Here is a 23,482-nt window from a genome sequence, read left to right on the forward strand (position 1 = left end):
GTGTTAATTAACAGTTTTAAAATATTAATTAGTTTTGACATCTTGTAAATTTTCGGGCAAAAATACAGTTCAGAACTTCCTCAAAGTGCTAACCTTAAGTAACATAACAGTGTTTGCCTGTTTGCTTGCCTGGTAAATTTTGCTTTTTATACTGACAGACATTACTAATGTTTAAGTTGATTTATCAACAGTATTTTTAAAAACTCAAATTTGTCTTGTGAAAAATGAGATGATTAGAGGAACAGAAAGAAAGCAACAGGTAAAGAATTCTTCGATTTACATAAATTACAAATGATTTGGTGCTAAAGTTATGCACTCTGACATTTGGCTTTTATGCAATCATTTTTTTTTCTTTAAAGATGTTAACACTACCTGATATTAATCATAATGTTCCATTATGTTGATTGCTTGTAATAGGAAGAAAAGGGGTGTCTTCCTGTGCAACTGACACAGCTAGGCTTTGACGGCAGGCCTCCACAAGGTCTACCCTTTTGATTCCCTTTAACTGAATTCTGTTCATCAATTGTTTTTGTTTCATGGGTGGTGGGAGGGGAAAGGGGAATTCAATGCATAAAATAAGTATTTCTGGGGGCTCAGTAGAAATTTCTACCATAGGGATCATTTCATGCATTTATTTTTTTCGTTTAGTCTTTGCTGTTTTCTGTCCCTCATCTTCATAACTCAGCAGTGGATTTCTCAAATCCTGAGATGTAAAGCAGAAATGTAATTCTTTAGAATGATTGAATTACTTGTGGATATTTCCAAAGTAGTCATTTTTCATTGGCCTTCGGATTTGGCTGTCACTTTAGATTTTGGGGTGTGTTTGTTGTTGTTTGTTAGATATATTTTTATTTTTATTTCTTTCAGAGAGGAAGGGAGAGGGAGAGAGGGAGAATCATCAATGGTGAGAATCATTGATCGGCTGCCTTCTGCATGCCCCACACTGAGGATCAAGCCGACAACCCAGGCTTGTGCCCTGGCTGGGAATTGAACTATGACCTCCTGGTTCATAGGTCAATGCTCAACCACTGAGCCACGCCGGATGGGCCACTTTAGATTTTTGAATAAAAATATTATTCAAATAAATATGAATTCAACTGTGGAGTCTAAATGTTTAGGACAGATTGGGTTTTAGGATATTATGATGGTGATCTATCTATTTCTTTAACCTAACTTGTGAAAAGCTTATATTAGGCTTCTTGCTTCAGTCCCCTTGGCAGAAAGACCCAAATATGACTTGTGTCTTCTGCAAGCTTATGCTTCCTTTTTACAGTTGGAGAAAGGAGTAGAGGTTAGTAAACAGATAATTAACAAAGTATCAAATATAAAGTAAGATGTAAATAAATATAACAATAAAGGAAGGGGAGACTATCCTTCAATTAAAAACTAAGCTGAAAAACTATGACTAAATATGGTAATGTTATTTAAATTATTACTTTTTACTGGTATATTTGTGGTTGCTTTGCTTCATAATTTTTAAAGATCTTTTTAATTAGTTTAGTATTAGCAAGAGGATAATAGTCCATGTAGTAAAAAAATACATAGCTTGACAACTTGACAGTCTGATTTCATGCCTATAAAATTAAAGATTTTAGAGCAGTTTTTTTAAAAGTTAATTTAGAATTTTAACCAGAAACTTTCCCTTTTTGTTTTATTTACATTTTTCTGAGACCTTTAGAGAGGTGTAAATGAACATGATAGAAAGCTTCACTATTTACTGCTGATTATGAAACACCTGCATCAAATTTATATTTTCAGAATTTTGCTTTGGCCTTGCTTTTATCTTGGAAGTCTCTTTAAGGAATGTTTTGCAAATGTAGGATTTCAGTTGAAAATTTTCCTGAAAAGTGTGAAATGTTAAAATGAAAGAAAACAGCAAAAACATTTACTGTTTGAGCACAATGTAGTTTGGGACAGTCTATATTGTGCTTTGGATAAAATGAGCATTCTTGTGATCCCTTTGGTTGAAATACTAATGCTCCTATTTTATTGTGTGATGACTAACCATTTTAAAGATGAACTCTTATTCTCAGCCAAAACTTGCAATCTGAGGTCTATATATGAGTGAGTTTACCTTTCAGGTATTATAGCTGATTCTTCCCTAATTTAACTGTTAAAACATACCACAATAATTTTGTCTTTTTTCTTCCTCCTGTCTATCCACACTAATTGGTCATGATAATAATTTTGGGTTTTAACTCCTACAGCATTATAAATTGTTATAAATATTCTTGACTATTTAGAGTGAGTAATCAGCAGGAGGGACAAAATGGCTTGAAAGTGGTATCTGTTTATTCATTTTTTTACATTTTCAGTTATAACTTCTATATTTAGGAAGGAATACCTGAAAGGTAGATACAGATTGCAACATGCACTTGTATTATTTTTGACTGTGCACAAAAGTTTATCTTTAAGTTAATAGAAATAGCAAATATAAGGGTGGGGTTAAAATTTAAAATTAAACCCATGGGCTGTCTTGCTGCTCCTTAAATAACACACCAGTGATGTTTGTAAAGACTTTCTATAGAAAGTATCTTTGGCAATACTTTAATGCTTGGCCAAGAGCTTACAACTCCTAGAGGATGGTAGGAAGCTTGACAGCATCCAAGCAGCTAAATTCTTAGGAACCTGGTCGTGTTAAAGTACGTGAGCCTGTAAGCAGTCATTTATGCTGTGAATTCATATCTGGCTTCTACTTCCTTCTACAGATAAGCCCAATTGGCTGCAAAAAGGCTTTTTATTTGGTTCTTCCTGGTGTGAGCATGTGTAAACAGCAGGACATTAAATAGAGTAGTAAACAATAAAATGAGGAAAATGCATGAAAACTCAGTATATGGGTGAATAGATCCTTGTTTAATATATGTAATTAAACTTGGTAGCATAATGTTTTTGAAATTTTAGATGTAATTGTGTGAATGTCTGTCCATTTGTGAATCCTGAAAGTTGCTAGTCTTACAGTAATATATTCACATATCTCTGTTATCCAATTTTCAGTATTATGGACTACAAATTTTGGAAAATGTGATAAAAACAAGATGGAAGATTCTTCCAAGGAACCAGTGTGAAGGTAGGAAATATTTTATGAAATTGTAAATTCAGAGAAACTTTATGAATCCTGACATTTTTTATCATAGTTAAGTATTTGGGTAGTGGGTGTATTGAATCTAGTTTATTATGCTCTAACTTGGCCTGGCCTCAGGGGATCGGGCCAAAACCAGCTCTCCGTCAACCCCTGAGGGGTCCCGGATTGCGAGAGGGCAGTTCTTGGGTTATGCACCCCAGAATCAGGCTTCCTCCTCTCTGGTTCCCGGTGCGTCACCCGAGAACTGCAGCTGCCAAGTCACCGCAGCACGGCATCTCCTGCATTGAGTGTCAGTGTGTGTCATAGCTACTAGAGGCCTGGTGCACGAAAATTTGTGAAAGAGTAGGCCTCTCTTTCCCCCAGCTGCTGGCACCGGCTTCCCTTCCTTTCCTACAGCCGCCGGCAGGAACCCGAGGACCCAGGCTGCTTCCCTCCTCCAGCAGCCTGCAGGCACCTGGGACCTGGGCTGGCTTTCCTCCAGCCCCAGCTTGGTGGGTCTAATTAGCATATTACCCTTTTATCATTATAGATAGGTAGATAGATGATAGATAGGTAGATGGATGATTGAGATTATGAATGTCATCATGTGGCAAAGCAGGTTGTTTATAAGGTTATCTTTTTGGGGACAAAGGACACCATACTATTCAAACTTTTTATAATATTGTGATGAAAAATATGAATTTAGTTACTCTGGAACCATGTCTGAAGTGAATAAAATTTGAATGTGTGAATTGTTTAAAAATGTAGGACAGTAACTGACAAGTAATGAATGTTGTAACACATGAACAGTACACAAACTTAAAAAAGAAAAGGAAAAAAACACATTTTAAAAATCACAGTAAGCCTTTACCTTTTGAATTGTAAGAGGTTGACATCTTAAAATAAAGATAAGAAAAGGAAGATATGGTGAGCAAAAGTAGGTTTACAGTTGTGAGTATGTGAAAGTTTATTCTTATTGTGATATTTTCCATATGAACAGTTGTAAGCCCACTTTTGCCCCACCTGGCATTTAACTTTTCCCTTTGTATTATTTTGGTAAAAGTAGTCATAGTTTAAGAAACATGGGATAAGGTAGTCTCTTGGAATTCTTTGCATTTACTTTAATTTTTCATGTACTGCCTTTATTGCCTACTTTATATCACTTGTTTTAATCTCTGAAAAACATAGAGTTTGTACTTTATAATAGGGAGTATACTACTTTTGGTGGTATTTTCTTCTATTAAAATACTAGAGGCCCAGTACATGAAATTCATGCCCTGGAGGGGTGCGGGGGGGGGGGACCCCCTTGCTTCTTACTGCCCACCTTCTCGCTGCTCCTTAGTGCTGCCGTGGAGTGGGAGAGACTCCTGCCTCCACCACTGCGCTCACCAGCCATGAGCCCGGCTTCTGGCTGAGCAATGCTCCCCCTGTGGGAGCACACTTAACCACCAGGGGGGCACCTCCTGCACTGAGCGTCTGTCCTCTGGTGGTCAGTGTGTATCACAGTGAAGTCTTTCTGGTTATTCCGCCATAACGGTTGCTTAGGCTTTTATTATAGAGACTAGAGGCCTGGTGCAAAAAAATTGTTGCGGGGGTGGGGGGTGTGTTCCTCATCCCGGTCTGCACCCTCTCACAATCCGGGACCGCTGGCTCCTAATCACTCACCTGCCTACCTGCCTGATTGCCCCCTAACCACTCGCCTGCCGACCTGATCGCCCACAACTGCCCTCACCTACTGCAGCCCGCCTCCTCCGTGTGAGGTGGTGGAACCTCAGGACCCCCAGGCCTCACTGTGCAGAGCGGCTGCCAGGCCCCACCTCTGCTGTGCACATGCCATCTTGCGGCGGCTTCACACATGAGGGCGCGAGGATCACCTAGGCTTTTATTAGTATAGATGCCCCTTTCTTTGACTATGGATCTTTAAGATGTTGTCTTTCACTTGATTTCTCATGTCATCTCTTTTTTAAAAAATACATTTTTTTAATGATTTCATTGAGGAAGAGAGAGATAGAAACAGCAGTGATGAGAGAGAATCATTGGTCACTGGCTGCCTCCTGCACCCCCCACACTGGGGATTGAGCCCGCAGCCCAGGCATGTGCCCTGACTGGGAATTGAACTGTGACCTCCTAGTTCATGGGTCTATGCTCAACCACTGAGCAACATGGGCTAGGCTCTTATGTCATCTTTATGGTGGGATAGGGACCTGGATTTACTCAGCTAGTCTGACTTAAATCTTGATATCTATTTAGCATGCTTAGAGGTAAATAAGACAAGTTTTAATGACAAATATTTTTAATATATTTTAAAATAAAGATTAAGAACGATAGTATAGGAGGAAATAGTGTCTCCAAAAGAAGTTCCTATTTCTTTAAATGTTTTATTTTGCATTGCAACCATTTTAGATCATGTTCTGTGACCTTCTAAGAAACTAATAAGAGCAGTTTGACTGTTGGCCCAAATAGATCCTTCATACTTTCCCATTGCTCTTTAGGGACCTTAGATGCTGTTTTCCTTTACTACTTTTGTTTGATACACATGTTCTGGGCCTCAAATTTAACTTTGGCCATGACTTACCATACCCAAAAAAAAGTGTTTACTTTTTTACCTCAGTACCATTTTTACTGTAGTATAAGTCCCTCTTTTGTTCTTGAACACCTAGACCTTTACTTGTGATCACATAAAGATTGTACTAGATCAGTGGTCGGCAAACCGTGGCTCGTGAGCCACATGCGGTTCTTTGGCCCCTTGAGTGTGGCTCTTCCACAAAATACCACATGCGAGCGCGCACGTACAGTGCCATTGAAACTTTATGGCCCGTGCGCAGAAGTCGGTTTTCGGAAAGGAGACAGACGAAACAAGTATACAAGACAAGTGTGGATGGGAGAGTTGGAAAGGGTGGACCTCATCAAACGTACCTCAATCAGATTGAGGACGTTTTTAGCAAAGGCCAGCTTAGGAGTACCCTGATTAAGTTAATAACAGTGTACCTACCTATATAGTTTAAGTTTAAAAAATTTGACTCTCAAAGAAATTTCACTCATTGTGCTGTTGATATTTGGCTCTGTTGACTAATGAGTTTGCCGACCACTGTACTAGGTGATATTCCATGACCTTTTCCAGGTTTAAATTTAAGTGATTTAAAATTATACTAGTTTATCAACGTCATGATTGTATTTGTTATTTATAAAATTAGAGGCTAAGGGTCTACCTGAGGATTCAACATTGTTTGCTTTCTACATGAAGGGGAGTGTGGTATATTTGTTTTTTATTTAATTTAAATTTAATTCTTTATTTATAGTGTTACATAAGTCTCCTTTTTTGCCCCATTGACCTCTCCCTAGCCACTCCCATCCCCCAGCACATGCCCTTGTCCCTCCTGCTGTCTGTGTCCATTGGTTATGCTCATATGCATATATATTTGGTTTTTTATTATGACATCATAAGAGCTCCCATATATTAATATGCAAGTATCCAACATATAATATTTCAGAGGGCTTAAGACTATTTACTTTCAAGAGCCTGTTGTCATGTTTGAAAAGACTGGAGGGGAAGCAGTGGTGAATTATACTGCTTGGCTTAAGAGAATTCTGTTCTGTTCTTTTCTCATCAGTAAAGCATTGGAAAATAAATTCAGTACTGTATTAATTTTATAATTCTTTTTAACATTGTCAGTACTGGGAGGCTTCTCCAGGCTTATGATTTTGTATTTCACAGAATATGCTAGTATTTCTGAAAGTTAATTTTCCTTCATCTTTAAGTAACTTTGGTATTGGAAATGAATTAGTATAACCCTTCAAATACTGCACATTTCTTTGTCTTTGTCATGTCATTTAAAGCTGTCAGCGCTACTTCTTACTCTATCTTAGCATATATATTTACTAGAGGCCCGATGCACGAAATTCATGCAAGAGGCTCGGCCCCCACCCGCCACAGCAGCTGCCTCTGTCTTGGCCCCCACCACGGCGTTGTCCAGAAGGACATCCAGTCTAATTAGCATAGTATGCTTTTATTATTACAGATTTTCCTGGGCACATATTGTGTATCTGCTTTGAACAAAGCATGATTAGGTATTAAGACTATATAAATATATCCTTACATCAGAGTGCATGCTAAGGATCAGAATGTGCTAAAAGAAGGGAATAATGATTAGGTCGGGCCCTTTAGACAAGTTCCTTCATACAAATTGCAATGCTTGTATTTTAAAGGAAGTGTAGGTTTAGCTACACAAATAGCAAACCAAAATAAATTTTGTACATTTTTTCCATCTAGCAATTTTTAAAATCTGATTTCAAGTGCTTGTTCATAAATGGTTAATTTTCACATGTTCTTTTAGGGTAATGGTACTTTTAATTCAGGCCTCTTGTCTAAAGCACTTTGCCAGGAAAATCTCTGACAATTCTAGACTGTGTTTAGATGTCTCTTGCTGCATGTTCCCTAGTAGATTCTGTACCAGTGGATCACAGATGAATACAATTTCATTGAGCAAAAAACACACAGGTAATAATTAGCGAAGTAAGGACATTTTAAAAAAACCACACAGTTAAATGACATTTTAATTTAAAAACGATCAAGGGAGATACAATGTTCATAATAAAACATTTTAAAAAATATATTTTTATTGATCTCAGAGAGGAAGGGAGAGAGAAACATCAATGATGAGAGAAAATTATTGAACAACTGTCTCCTGCATGCAAACCTGAGCATGTGCCCTTGACTGGAATTGAACCCAGAACCCTTCAGTCCACAGTCTGATGCTCCATCCACTGAGCCAAACTGCCTAGGGCCATAATAAAACATTTAGTAAATTCAGATTTATATACTACAAAATCTGCTACATTGCTTTGTTGTTGTTGGGGGTTTTTTAGGCCAGAAAAAATGTTAACTATTTGTAGTCTCCCTCTACTACCACCGCCATAATATTTCTCATACGTGGCTGTCATTGTTTTTTCTCACTCTCTTAATACCTCAAAATGTTAGCTTAATGATGTTAAGGATCAGAGAATGTCTATTGTATTCTTATTTCTTAGTACATGTGTCAGTATATAATTATTCAATTAATGAATTGCATATTATTGAGTTAATGTTATCCAATTGACTGAATTCTTCTACTTTAAGGAAATAATGACTTTCCCTATATTTTTACTCTTATAAATTATATGTTATATAATTGATATCTTTGAGGTTAAGTTTTGAAGCGAATATTTGCAGAGATGAGTGTTAAAGACTAAATATTTTTGACTTAAAGATGAAGGGGAAATTTTAATATGTGAAGTAGAATAATTTCCAGATGGGGAGTGTGTGCTAGTCACTGGAGTAATTAAAGATATGCTAGGATTGTCAGTGATATTGAATCTATGTCTTAGTTGCAAAACAACTTTCATTATTCAGGTAAACCCCCCCTCCCTTTTAAAAAATAATTTTAGAAAATTTTGTTGTTGTTAGTCCTCAGCCGAGGATCTTTTCCATTGATTTTTAGAGAGAGTGGGAAGGGTGGAGGGAGAGAAACATTGATTTGAGAGAGATACATTGAGTGGTTGTCTCCCACATGTACCCCAGCCCTGGAACTGGAATCAAGCTGCAACTGGTACATGCTCTACACCAGAATCAAACCCGGGACTCTTCAGTCCGGGGGCTGACACCCTATCCACTGAGCCAAACCAGCTAGGGCAAAAAAGCAATTTTTGTACTTAGTTTAGAAATTTCAAACCATAAAGGAGTGGGGGGAGATACTAAAACTCCTTTTATTCCTCCCTGAAATAATTATCTGTATAAAGGTATCTCTGTATTTTAAAAAATTTAAACTAAAGGCTTGTGTTTTACTCTATTAAGGCATATGATTTATAAATCATTTTATGAGATTGATATGAATTTGTTGATATTGGAAAGAGGAGTGATGAATTAATGAATAGTCCAAAGTGATATGCAATCATAATTGAACATTTGACAGTTTGGTCACATAAAGTAGTTGGACAAAGTTTCGGAGTTGTGCAGTTCTGTGTTATAATTTATGAAGTTGACAGACCAAAGCTGATTACTCATAAGGTTTTTTGTTTGTTTTTGTTAATCCTCACCCTAAGATATTTTTCCATTGATTCTCCCCCCCACACACACTTTTCTATTCCATTGATTTTTTTTTTAATTTCTTTATTGATTTCAGAGAGGAAGGCAGAAGGAGAGAGGGATAGAAACATCAATGATAAGAGAGAATCATTGATTGGCTGCCTCCTGCACACCCCCTACTGGGGAACGAGCCCACAACCCAGGCATGTGCCCTTGGCCAGAATCAAACCTGGAACCCTTCAGTCCACAGGCCGACGCTCTATCCACTAAGCCAAGCCGGCTAGGGCTATTCCATTGATTTTTAAGAGAGAGTGGAAGTGAGGGGAAGAGACAACGGGAGAGAAACATGAATGTGAGAGAGACACACATAAATTAGTTGCCTCTTGCACATACCCCAGCCGGGTCCAGATCAAGCCTGCCACAGACGTATGTACCCTTGACCAGAATCAAACCTGCAACCCTTCAGTCCGTGTACCTAATCCTTAACCACTGAGCAAAACCAGCTAGGTTACCCATAAGGTTTTATGCAGTGCTTTCCTTTGGAATGAGGCACATGGTAATTTACTATATGATCTTACATAAGTTTCTGTACCTCTTTGAATTTTGCCTGTCTTGCCAAGGTAATTGTGATATAAGAGGTGGAATATGTGTAAAGCTCTCTGTTCCTCTAGGGGCTGGATATGAATAAACAGCATGTGTTTTTGAAGTCTTTTTTTTTTCCCCACAAAAAATATCTCATTTCCATTTTACCACCCTATATAATAAAACCCCAGTTTGCAAATAGACTGAACGGTGGAACGACTGGTTGCTATGATGTGCACTGACCACCGGGGGGGCAGGTGCTAAAACCCAGGAGCTGCCCCCCTGGTGATCAGTATGCTCCCACAGGGGGAGCGCTGCTCAGCCAGAAGCTGGGCTCATGGCTGGTGAGCGCAGTTGGCAAGAGCCTCTCCCGCCTCTGTTGCAGGTGGGCCGTAAGGAAAAAGGGGTCCCAGGCTTCAAGAGGGTGTGGGCTGAGCTGAGGAACACACACACACACACACACAAACACACACACACAGTGCATGATTTTCATGCACCGGGCCTCTAGTATACATATACTGGTCTCAGGCTATTTTGAAAAAATTTCTGCAATAGCTTCCTAACTGGACTTCTTTTATTATTATTTCTTAAATGTATATATTTTATTGATTTTTTTACAGAGAGGAAGGGAGAGAGATAGAGCGTTAGAAACATCGATGAGAGAGAAACATCGATCAGCCACTTCCTGCACATCTCCCACTGGGGATGTGCCCGCAACCCAGGTACATGCCCTTGACCGGAACCGAACCTGGGACCCTTCAGTCCGCAGGCCGACGCTCTATCCACTGAGCCAAACCAGTTTCGGCATATTTTATTGATTTTTTACAGAAAGGAAGGGAGAGGGATAGAGAGGTAGAAACATCGAGAGAGAAACATTGATCAGCTGCCTCCTGCACACCTCCTACTGGGGATGTGACCGCAACCAAGGTACTGGAATCGAACTTGGGACCTTTCAGTCCGCAGGGTGACGCTCTATCCCCTGAGCCAAACCAGTTAGGGCTGGACTTCTCTCTTTTTTTTAATATTTTTTTTATTGATTTCTTACAGAGAGGAAGGGAGAGGGATAGAGAGTTAGAAACATCGATGAGAGAGAAACATCGATCAGCTGCCTTCTGCACACTCCCTACTGGGTATGTGCCTGCAACCAAGGTACATGCCCTTGACTGGAATCGAACCTGGGACCCTTGAGTCTGCAGGCCGATGCTCTATCCATTGAGCCAACCGGCTAGGGCAGGGCTGGACTTCTTAATACCCACTTTTGTGTGTTATAGTCCCCCTAAAGGATTTACCATGATATTTTACTTATTTGTTTGTTTATTTGTTTACTTACTTATTTTTAAAATATATTTCTTTATTTCAGAGAGGAAAGGAGGAGAGAGAGAGAGAGAGAGAGAGAGAGAGAGAGAGAGAGACACATCAATGATGAGACAGAATCTTTGATTGGCTGCCTCCTGAACACCCCCTACTGGGGATTGAGCCCACAACCCAGGCATGTGCCCTTGGCCGGAATCGAACCTGGGACCCTTTAGTCTGCAGGCTGAGACTCTATCCACTGAGCCAAGCTGGCCAAGGATAGGATTTACCATGATATTTTAAAAACAGAACTCATTGGGTCATTCCCATGCTTATTAAGACCTCCCATTGTACTGAAGATCACATGTTCAATATGTTGATTGTAAGTGATACTGGCTTTTAAAATTATTTGTATTTGCTGTTTTGTTTGTTTTATTAAGGTATAATTTGCCATACACTTTGGATAGCATTTCTAAAGTGTATAATTTGATGTTATATTTTATTTTTTTGGATCCCCAACCATCCCCACGCCCCAGTCTGCTTGTGCATGCCGCATTCTGCCTGTGCACACCCCACCCTTGACTTCCAGCAGCTGCCAGCAGCCCCCTCCCCACCTCACATGCCCTCATACCAGATAGCCCCACCCAATTTGATAAGTTTTAATTTATGCATATACCCATGAAGCTACCACTATAATCAAGATGTTCATCTTGGCCTGGCTGGCGTGGCTCGGTGGTTGAACATCAACCTGTGATCCAGGAGGTCATGGTTCCATTCCTGGTCAGGGCACATGCCCAGGTTGTGGGCTCAGTCCCCAGTGTGGGATGTGCAGGAGGCAGCTGATCAGTGATTCTCTCTAATGTTTTTATCCCTTTCTCCTTTTTCTCTGAAATCAACCTACAGTGGGGCCTTGACTTACGAGTGTCCCGACTAACAAGTTTTTCGAGATACGAGCCGTCCCTTGGCCAATTTTTTGCTTTGAGTTGCAAGCTAAAATTTGGGTTGCAAGCCATCTTCAGATACCCCACCGCTAGTTGGCTCAGTGAATGTCACAGTGAACACCACAACATCAGCCCAGCATCACGTGTCTCACTTGTTCACTTTTGATTTGACATACAAGTAATTTGAGTTACGAGCTCCGTCACAGAACGAATTAAACTCCTAAGTCAAGGCCTGACTGTATATAATAAAAGAGAAACATGTAATTTGACCATCCCTTTACTACGCTCACCAGCCAATTAGTGAATATGCAAATTAACCTCACAAAGATGGTGGGTTAATTTGCATGCACAGGAGCCGGTGGAGAGCAGAAGCGGGCGAGCCAGCAGCTTGGGGGGCCGTGGCTCCCTCAGTTGCTTCCTTGGGGGGACTTGACTTTCTTGGTTGCTCCCTTGGGGGGATGTGGCTCCCTTGGTCACCGGGCGGAGAGCAGAGCAGGAGAGCCGGATGTTTAGGGGGACGTGGCTCCCTTAGTCACTCCCAGCGTGGGGAACACCAGGAATTCTGGGAATAGTAGTTCTGGTGGCAGCCCTAGGACCTGAAGCAGAAGCCCAGAGCACAGGGAGCACCAGGAATGCTGGGAATCATAGTTCTGGTGGCAGACGGATCTCCTAGACCAGTGATGGTGAACCTATGACATGCGTGTCAGAGGTAACACGCGAACTCATTTTTTTTGTTGATTTTTCTTTGTTAAATGGCATATAAATATCAAAAATAGAAGTCTTTGTTTTACTGTGGTTGCAAAGATCAAAAAATTTCTGTATGTGACATGGCTCCAGAGTTAGGGTTTTTCAAAATGCCGACATGCCGAGCTCAAAAGGTTCACCATCACTGTCCTAGACACTAGATCAAAGTGAGCCTAGAGGAAGTTACTGTTCCGGTGGGGGATGGAGGGAAAGCAAAGGTGAGAGACATAAGTAAAATCAGGGTGTCTAGGAAAAATTAAAGGGAAGATATCCTAAAACTTCCTGGAAATCTCTACCAATGAAGCAAAGGAAAAAAAATGCCTCTATTCTGTGAGCAACAAACCAAACTGGGTTGGGAGTCTCAGACAATTCGCTCATATGATTGCAAAGACAGACAGAAACTCCCAGATTGGAGAGGGCTCCCCTGAGACCTCCCAGATTGGAGAAGGTGCAGGTAGAGCTGAGGGATCCCCTCCAACACTCCCCCCACCCCCCCCCCCCACTCCCATGCACGAATCTTTGTGCACCAGGCCCCTAGTATCTATATAAAAGCCTAAGCGACCAGCTGACCATTCGACCGGCTGACTCATAGCTATGACGCACACTGACCACCAGGGGACAGACGCTCAACTCAGGAGCTGGCAAACAACAGCAACTTTGCAGAGTGCCCTCTCGCACTCTGCGGACCCCTCCGGGGGATATCAGTCTGCCATTTTCAGCCCAATCCCCACAGGCCAGGCCGAGGGACCCGGGTCTGTATTAAAAATATAGTTTTTTAAAAAAAGAAAAGATGTTAATCTTTTAATTACCTATTCTACCCTCCAACCTGGTTTCTATTACCCACATAGTGTAGGTGTATGTTTAACTATTTTCCAAAATGGTTGTATCATTTTACATTCTTGTGAATGTAAAGTATATGAATATGCTTTACATCCTCACTAAAGCTTGGTATGGTGAGTGTTTTTAATTCTAGCATATGATGGCTTCTGGTTTTAATTTGCATTTCCCTAATGACTAATGCTGTTGAGCATTCTTTCACATCATCTCTCTGTTGCTCTCTATTGAACACAGATGGTGGTTGTTTTCCTTTGTTGGTAATTTTGAAAAGAAAATTTAAGTTTGGGGTTTTTTATTATTATTATTGATTTTTTACAGAGAGGAAGGGAGAGGGATAGAGAGTTAGAAACATCGATGAGAGAGAAACATCGATCAGTTGCCTCCTGCACACCCCTTATGGGAATGTGCCCGCAAACATGGTGTACATGCCCTTGACCGGAATCGAACCCGGGACCCTTCAGTCCGCAGGCCGATGCTCTATCCACTGAGCCAAACCAGTCAGGGCTAAGTTTGGGGTTCTTAAGCCCTTGTGTCTAAAGCAAATTCATAAGAAATTCATTTCCCCCCACCTAGAATGTGATGTTAGAAGTATTATCAGTCTTCTCTTAGGTGCCCCTATTTGTATGTTTGTTCCAGTTTTATACCATGGTGGGATAATAAAAATATAATATTGATTCAAATATATATTTTATATCTAAGAAAAGAAGTCAATATTTTCAAAATGTCCTATTATATTTTAGTGTCATACATATTTGATAGAAAGTAATTTCCTACCACTTCTGGTAAGGTAGCACTTACGTTCTTACAAAGTTTCCTATTTATGTGGAATTAGCATAAGATGTTTACTTGAGACCTAACAATACCTAATACTTAGCTTGTATATAGCAATAGGAAATGGGAACCACTTATAGAAAGACTTGATTACAGGAGGGTGGATTTTAATAAATTTGCTTTTTTTGTTGTTAGAGGAAAAATTGTTAAAGATTTAATAAAATAAAATTGTCTTGTAAAATATACACAACAGTCTTTGTCATATCAAGTGTATGATTTAGTGTTGATAAGTACATTCACAGTATTGCGCAACCGTTGTCACTGTACCGCTCCAAAATTTTCCATCATCCCAAATTGAAACTACCCAGTAAACATTAACACTTTACACTCTCTCCCCAGTACCTATTAACCACTATTACACTTTCTGTCTCTATGGATTTGCCTATTCTAGTCATCACATGTATGTGCAATCATGCCATATTTGGGGAGGAGGGGGGTGTCTCATTTATTTCACTTAGTGTATTTCCAAGGTTTGTCCTATGTTTTAACATGCATCAGAATTTTGTTGCTTTTTATGGCCAAATAATATTCTCTTGTATGTTGAATACACATACTTTACTTATTCATTCATTTCTGTATAGACATTTGGGCTGTTTTTATATTTTGGCTATTATAAATAATGATGTTATAAGCTTAATAAAATTTTGATTTCTGCATTATCTTATAAAGTTCTTAATAAGTATCTGTTTTAGGCTATAAATTTTTTTAAGAAAGATGAATAGTCTTATAGATCCATTTCTCTTCAAATTACTAAATATGTAGGCAAGTAAATGAGTTAGTCTGATTCTAGCCTATCTATGGGAGCCCTAGGTTAAGAACCCCCACTTTTGAATTGTTTTTAGCTATTTGTCTCTTTATATTGCTGATCTCACAGGTTCATTCCATCGAGTGACCAGGATGATATTATGGACTCCTGACAATAAGGCAATGAGGAGAGCTATTTTAGAGCACTATACAGGGTGGGGTAAAAATAGGTTTATAGTTGTTCGTATGGAAAGTACTACAATGTTTACTGATACAAGAATAAATTCTCTTTCGTGTGCTCACAACTAGAAACCTATTTTTGCCCCATTCTGTATTTTAGTGTCTGCCATGAGGTAGTAACCACTTGAGCTAAAGCCTACCCTCACCCTATATTTCAGAGACTCTCTGATGATTGGTAGCTTAAATGGACAGATGCTTATAATCTAAGGCACAGGAAAAGAGCCTTCGTTTTTTACAGTTTTGATGGAGGAATTTACTTAGTTTACTCTTTTAAAAAAAAATATTTTCATTGATTTCAGAGAGGAAAGGAGAGAGATTAGAAACATCAATGATGAGAGAGAATCATTGATTGGCTGCCTCCTGCACCCCTCCTCCTGGGTATCAAGCCTGCAACCTGGGCATATGCTCTTGACCTGAAATGAAGCCTGGGACCCTTCATTCACCTGAGGATATTTTTCCATTGATTTTTAGAGAGGGAAAGACAGAGAAATACCATGGGAGAGAAACACACTAATTGGTTGCCTCCCTCAAGCATCCTACCAGACCTGGGGCCCAGGGAAGTGGCGTGCAGCCGAAGTATGTGACCTTGACCAGAGTTGAACCTGGGACCCTTTGGTCTGTAGGCTGATACTCTGTCCACTGAACCAAACTGGCTAGGGCTGAGCTGCTTTTCCCAAAAAAAATTTTTTAAATATTTTTATTGGTTTCAGAAAGGAAGTGAGAGGGGGAGGGAGAGAGAATCATCAGTGATGAGAGAGAATCATTGATTGGCTGCCTCCTGCACATCCCTTATTAGGGATTGAGTGTGCAATCGAGCATGTGCCCTTGACTGGAATCCAACCCAGGACCCTTTAGTCCACAGGTCAACGCTCTATTCACTGAGCCAAACAGGCTAGGGCTGCTTTTCAAAAATTTTTGAGTAAACTCTAGGAAGGAATTGGGGGGAAGGAGTTAAGGTACTTGATCAAATAATCTCTGGTATCTAGCAATTGGAGATTCTGGACAGTCTTTCAAAAAAAGTCAGTAGTGCTTGGTCAGAAAGATGGTTGTTTATATATAAAAGTTAGTCTTTTGAAGGGAAAGAAGTACCAACTATGGTAAAGTGACATTAAATTGATTATTGTCTATGAGAATCTTCGTTATTGCCTACTTATATTGCTTCTTTCCTATTTTCATCTTTCATCCTTCGTTCCATCTACAGTGTATTTTAGAAGCCTCTGAAAAGAGGGTCAAGATAATGAATCGGTAACAGAGAAGTAGAAGGCTGTCTCATCCTGTTTTATATTCTCTGAGGCTGAGAAAAGCCTCCAAATCTTACATATTCCGACTAGAGGCAGCAGTAGTAGTTTTGGACATTGTCTGGTTCCTTATGACAAAATTAGAAGAGAAAGTAGTGATTTTTTTTATTATTATTATTTATTTATTTTTTTTTAGTTTTGGAAGAAAGAGAAACATCAACTTGTTGTTCCATTTATTTATGCATTTAATTGGTAGATTTTTTTATGTGCCCTGACCAGGGATCAAACTCCCAATCTTGACATATCAGGTTGATGCGCTAACCAGCTGAGCTACCTGGCAGGTTCCTGAATTTCTTATTACATTGTATTGTCAGCCATTTAATCAAAGAGCAGGCTGCCCTGGCCAGTGTTTCTCAGTGGTTTAGAGCAGTGGTCGGCAAACCATGGCTCACGAGCCACATGCGGCTCTTTGGCCCCTTGAGTGTGGCTCTTCCACAAAATACCACGTGCAGGTGTTTAGAGTGTTGGCCTGCGCACCAAAGGGACTTGGGTTCAATTCCCAGTCAAGGGCATATACCTCAATTGTAGGTTCCATCTCGAGCCCCCTTCAAAATTTTTTGAAAAGTATCTCAATTAAGCAGCTTGGGGATAGTACGGGAAGTAACCAATCAGTGCCTCTCCCATCAATCTTTCCCTTGCTCCCACTGTTAAAAATCAATGGGGAAATATCCTTAGATGAGGATTAACAACAACAAAAGCAGGCTGTATTTTTGTTTCTATTTTTAAACTTGTAAATTTGGGTTAAGAGGTTTCAAAGGAATGCTTACTCTTTTTTAAAAAAATATATTTTATTGATTTTTTTACAGAGAGGAAGGGAGAGGAGAGGGATAAAGAGAACAGTGATGGTGAACCTATGACATGCATGTCAGAGGTGGCACGCAAACTCATTTTTTTGGTTGATTTTTCTTTGTTAAATGGCATTTAAATATATAAAATAAATATCAAAAATAGAAGTCTTTGTTTTACTGTGGTTGCAAATATCAAAAAATTTCTATATGTGACACGACACCAGAGTTAAGTTAGGGTTTTTCAAAATAATGACACGTCGAGCTCAAAAGGTTTGCCATCACTGAGTTTGAAACATGGATGAGAGAGAAACATCAATTCAGCTACCTCCTGCACACTCACTACTGGGGATGTGCCCGCAACCAAGGTACATGCCCTTGACTGGAATCGAACCTGGAAGGAACCCTTCAGTCCGCAGGTCAACGCACTATCCACTTAGCCAAACCAGTTAGGGCGGAATGCTTACTCTTTATTTTATTTCTTTAGACTGCCCATTTCCTTATTTTGGGTGGGCCTTAATGATAGTAATTTATGTGTAAAGAACAGAAAGGTCATTGATATCAGAATTGTTTGGATTAGATCTAACGGGTAATACAGACACGTGATTGTTGTGTGGTATAATTTAGTGCTCATTTAAAAAATAATTTGGCTCCCCTAATTGTTACATCTTAAAAATCACCTTATTAAAACTAGACCTGATTTTACTTTGTGTCCACAAAGCCTCTTAATACTTTGAAGTAATTTTAGACTATAGAATTGTTGCCCAGAAAAGTACAGATTAGCCTTATACTAACAACTTACACACCATAATAAAATCGACAAACCAGAAATTAACATGTGGTTCAGTATTATTAACTGAACTGTGGACCTTAATTCACATTTCATAAGCTTTTTCTCTAATATCCTTCCTATGTTCTACAATTCATTTAGTTGTGTCTCTTTAGTCTTTCAATCTGTGACAGTTTTTAATTCCTCATTCTATGCTTTTGACACTTGCGTTCTGGTCCATTATTTTGTATAGTGGATTTTAGTTTAGGTTTGTTCTTAATATAATTAGACTGCGGTACATATTTTTTTAAGCGAGAATACCACCTAACCAGGGGCTACATAATGTCAATATGTTTAATTGATACTTTATTAACCTTTATCAGTGGTTATGGTGTCTGCTGGTTTTTTGTTTACAAAATTACTATTTTTCACATTGAAAGTGATAAGTATCTTGGAGAGATAATTTCACACCATGCAGATAATATCCAATTTCTCCTGAAGGCTTGCCCATTTGTTTTAGCATATTGGTGGGGCTTGTCTGCAACAGTGAGTATTGTCTTTTGCCTAATGTGGAACTTATTTTTTTAAATATATTTTTATTGATTTCGGAGAGGAAAGAGTGGGAAAGAAAGATAGAAGAAACATCAGTGATGAGAGAGAATCATTGATTGGCTGCCTCCTGCATGCCCCTTACTGATGCTCTATCTACTGAGCCAAACTTGGATTGGGCCATCCGGTCCATTCTTAAAGGATGTTCTGATTTGGTAGATGAGGGTTAGGATGCAGTTTCAGAAAGTCTTATCTATAGTTCCAAAGTTCAGACAGCTCTGAAAATTGAAAATCTTTATCAATCATTTGGCAGCAAAACCTAAATTAAACAGATGTGAGATCAGTCTTTATGTAGTGAGAAATAAGAATTCTATTAGGGATCTTGCTTCAATCCCTTTGGGCATGTTAATGTCAGTGCATCACATTACACTAAAAATATTTTTGTCTTTATAAAAAATATATTTTTTTATTGATTTTTAGGGAGGGAGGAAGAAGAGATAAATACTCAATGATGAGAGTGAATCATTGATCGGCTGCTTCCTGCATGTTTCCCACTAGGGATTGAGCCTGCAACCCAGGCATGTGCCCTGACCAGTATCAAACTGACCTCCTGGTTCATAGATTGACACTCAACCGCCGAGCCACACCAACTGGACTTACTTTAAACTTTAAGGAGATCTATAGTACATGCTATGTAAATTCTGAATGATAGAAATTTAAAGCAAAGATATAGAGTCTTACTGTTTGAAGAATAAGCTGTATTATTAAGGGGTCCTTAGGTAAAAAAACATTGCAAAGAAAAGATAGTTCCCTAACTCTTTTTTTCCTACATTGTAGTGGGGAAATTTTTAAAGCAAATTTCCAGGTTGTGGCTAGGTAGCTCAGTTGGTTAGAGCATCAACCGGATACACCAAGTTCAGTCCTCGGTCAGGGCACATAAAAGAATCAAGCAATGGATGCATAAATAAGTGTAACAACAAGTTGATGATGCTCTCTTTCTAAAAGCAATCAATAAAATTTTTTTAAAAATACTTTCCCAGAATTAGCTTAATGTTATAATTAAAATAAATTGGGAAAGGATAAATATATCTGACCTTGATTTATAAGTATTTTACTTAAAACTTTATAATGCTCACAAAGTAACATCTTTAGTGTTTTTGCAGTTTTAACCCACAAAAATAAGTTGATATGTGTGTTTATTTAAGTGAAGAGCACATTAGTCCCTTGCGGTATTTTTTTATCTCAAAATTACTATATCGGTATACTTAACTGGTATAGCATCTAAAGATTATCTTAGAACAATGGTCGCCAACCTTTCAGACCTCACGGACCATCAGTGGTCTGTGGGCCATGGGTTGGTGACCGCTGTCTTAGAAGATGTTAATTTGTAATTGTTCAATCTAAATTTTTTAAGGTTAACAACAAAACCTAAAAACTTAAAGTAGTGTACTAAAGCCCTGGCTAATGTGGTTCAGTGGATTGAGCATTGTTCTGTGCACCAAAAGGTTGCCCATAATTCCCGGTCAGGGCACATGCCCAGGTTTCCAGTCAATGTTTCTCTCCCTCTCCCTTGCATTCTGTCTAAAGTCAGTTTTTTTTAAATAGTATAAAGTAGTATGTTAAATTTTCCCCCAAAAGCCAACATTGGTGATGGGATTAGGCATATTGTCAGGCTGTGCTCTGCCCTCTTCATCCCCCAACTTTTTGTTCCTGAAGATATGCTATGAAAATGTTGATTTTTTTTTTCTTCCATAGGAATAAAAAAATACGTTGTTGGCCTTATTATCAAGACCTCATCTGATCCAACTTGTGTAGAGGTAAGAGATTTTTTGAAGATTATTGTGAAAATGTAAAAGCATTCAAATATTGGATCTTCAACTTAAACCTTACTATCACAGAGCTATAAAAACATATACACAGTCATTTTCAATAAATAATGCAGTTATTTTTCTCTCAGGGTTTTCTTATGCTTTTGTTCTTAACTATACCTATTTTAGGCTCTCATTTAAACTAAATGTTTCTCTTTTCTTAGAAGGAAAAAGTATATATCGGGAAATTGAATATGATTCTTGTTCAGGTAAGCTTTCACTGTTTTCCTCAGAAGAGTTCAATGTTTCAGTTAGGCTAATTACTTGAACAAAATATTTGAACCCACTTTATTGAATAACTAAACTAACATCTTGCAGAAGTAGTGATAGCAATATTTTTTAAAAATATATTTTTATTGATTTCAGAGAGGAAAGGAAAGGGAGAGAGGTAGAAACATCAATGATGAGAGAGAATCATTGATGAGCCTCCTCCTGCTCTCCCCCTACTGGGACCGAGCCTGGCAACCCGGGCATATGCACTTGACCAAAATTGAACCTGGGACCCTTCAATCAAACTGGCTAGGGTGATAGTAGTCTTTATAATTACTATAATAGTTAACCTACTATGTAGCATTTGAAATTGTAAGACTGAAAACCCATCACTCTATGGCTCCAATATGGATTGGACTCGATTAAAATTTTCTCGTTTATGCTTGGTACTGTGCGTGTTTCCATGTTATCTGTCAGTTTTAATTTTTATTATAGCATTCCTTTACGACAGTTTTTCAAACTTCCTGTATAATCTAACTTTAGAAATTTTAACTTACCTGTTTTTAATGTAAAAAAAAATTTTCCTGCCCTGGCCGGTTTGGCTCACTGGATAGAGCGTCAGTCAGCCTGGGGACTGAAGGATCCCAGATTCGATTAAGGTCGAGGGCATGTGCCTTGGTTGCGGGCCATCCTCAGTAGGGGGCATGCAGGAGGCAGCTGATAGATGCTTCTCTCTCATCTATGTTTCTAACTCTCTATCCCTCTCCTTTCCTCTCTGTAAAAAAATCAATAAAATATATTAAAAAAAATTTTTTTTTCCTGAGATTGGGTGTGTAAGAAAAAAAGAAAATTTTCTCTAATAGTTTTGGGAACTTAAATGATTTTTAAAACATTTGCATTTTCACTGAGTTATATTGGCTTTTATACTAAAGCCTTTTTGTTGGTAACCTATTTCTGGATGGGGAGAGGAAGGAGTACAAAGAAGATAGTTTACTAACCTCTTAATTCACAGGTGCTGTTACAGAATATCTGGTTCAGAAATATCCCTAGTGGACAGTGTATGCAGTACAGATTTAAAAATCGAACACTGTCTATTATTGGTCAAAAAATTATTCTATCCCCATTTGTAATGCCTCCTTTCTTCTATTAAATTTATATGTCCAAACTTATGCCTATCTGGCAGATATTGTATGCATACTCATTAGAGCCAGATTAGACCAGTTGGGATAACTGAGAGTAGTTGTATAGGGCATTTGAGACAGAGGGCTTCATCTGTGTTGTACTTTCTATCCAGTGTATTTTTGTGAATGGTGGCACATTTCCTCTTTTAATAAAGCAGTAGAAAATGGAAAGTGGTTTGATATTTGCTCCTTTTAATATGACGCAATACCTTTGAAGTTTTGCCATTGACGAGTGAAATGAAATTAACATTTTCTTATTTTAGATACTGAAACAGGAATGGCCAAAACACTGGCCAACTTTTATCAGTGACATTGTTGGAGCAAGTAGGACCAGTGAGAGTCTCTGTCAGAATAATATGGTGATTCTTAAACTCTTGAGTGAAGAAGTATTTGATTTCTCTAGTGGACAGATAACCCAAGTGAAAGCTAAGCATTTAAAAGACAGGTGAGTATTGTGTTTTAGAAGCTCAAGTAATTTCTCAAACTATTGAAAGGAATTTGGAGGCAGGCTGTAAGTTTTTAAAGGATTATGGTTGTTAAAATGATAAATTACTTTTGTTTTTTTTTTAGTGCAAATTTAAATAGTTTTACAGTGAGCCTAATATTCTAAACATGGAGGCTTAAAAAGTACATATGGTGTTAAAGATAAGATTTTATACTTCATTGTCACAGCAAAAGAACGTCATACGTCACATGGGAAAGGATTGTAGGTTGAGAATTCCCTTTGGGATATGTTTTATATAGTGACTACTTAATTATGGCTTCCAAGGAAAATTACTTGTGTCCAAATGCCAGCTGAATTTTTACTAGTCCTGCATCTTGTCGGTTTCCTACTGTTAACACTAGGATCATGCTAGACTTTATTTTCTTTCTTCTTAGTTATTAAAAATTAGTTGAAGTCATTAAGACACAGCAGTATATCACTTTTATATACCATTATGTGGTCAAACTAGCTTCAGAATTTACAATATTTCCTCTGATTTGGTGTATTTGGCATATACAGGATATGACAAAAGTAGTTTTACAATTTGTTCTTATGGAAAATATATATAGCTAATAAATCATGGAAGAATAAACTGTTTTATGTACTCATATCTGTAAAGCTACTTTTGACCAACTTGGCATATAATGCCGCTTCACTTATTTTGGAGAGTTGTGGGTTTTGTTTGTTTTTTTAATGTATTTACAGATTTTTTAGAGAGAAGGGGTGAAGAGAGAGAGAAATAGCAACATTGATCAGCTGCCTCCTGCACTCCCCCACCAAGGCATCAAGATAGCAACCTGGGCATGTGCCCTGACCTGGAATCAAACAGGTGACCTTGGTGCATGAGTTGACACTCAACCAATGAGATACAACAGCCAGGATAATTTGGAGGGTTGTTTTTTATTATTATTTTGGGTTTTTTTTTTAACTAACTGGGTATCAAAGACTTGTTTGATCTACTTAATATTTACAGTAAGAATGATTTAAAAAATCAAGAAACAGTT

At 38.5% G+C, this 23,482-nt stretch overlaps 1 protein-coding gene across 1 annotated transcript in view; it reads left to right on the forward strand.

Moving 5' to 3' along the window:
• The window catches only part of XPO1 (exportin 1), a 52,995-nt gene that overhangs the window by 12,484 nt on the left and 17,029 nt on the right, over positions 1-23,482 (forward strand). The window contains exons 4-7 of the mRNA XM_081100605.1: positions 2,995-3,067; positions 20,491-20,552; positions 20,768-20,812; positions 22,258-22,439. Coding sequence (XP_080956731.1) covers positions 2,995-3,067; positions 20,491-20,552; positions 20,768-20,812; positions 22,258-22,439 — 362 coding nt within the window. The remainder of the gene's footprint in view (positions 1-2,994; positions 3,068-20,490; positions 20,553-20,767; positions 20,813-22,257; positions 22,440-23,482) is intronic.

This window comes from Myotis nattereri, assembly GCF_964212035.1.
Source record: "Myotis nattereri genome assembly, chromosome: 10".
Lineage (NCBI taxonomy): Eukaryota > Metazoa > Chordata > Mammalia > Chiroptera > Vespertilionidae > Myotis > Myotis nattereri.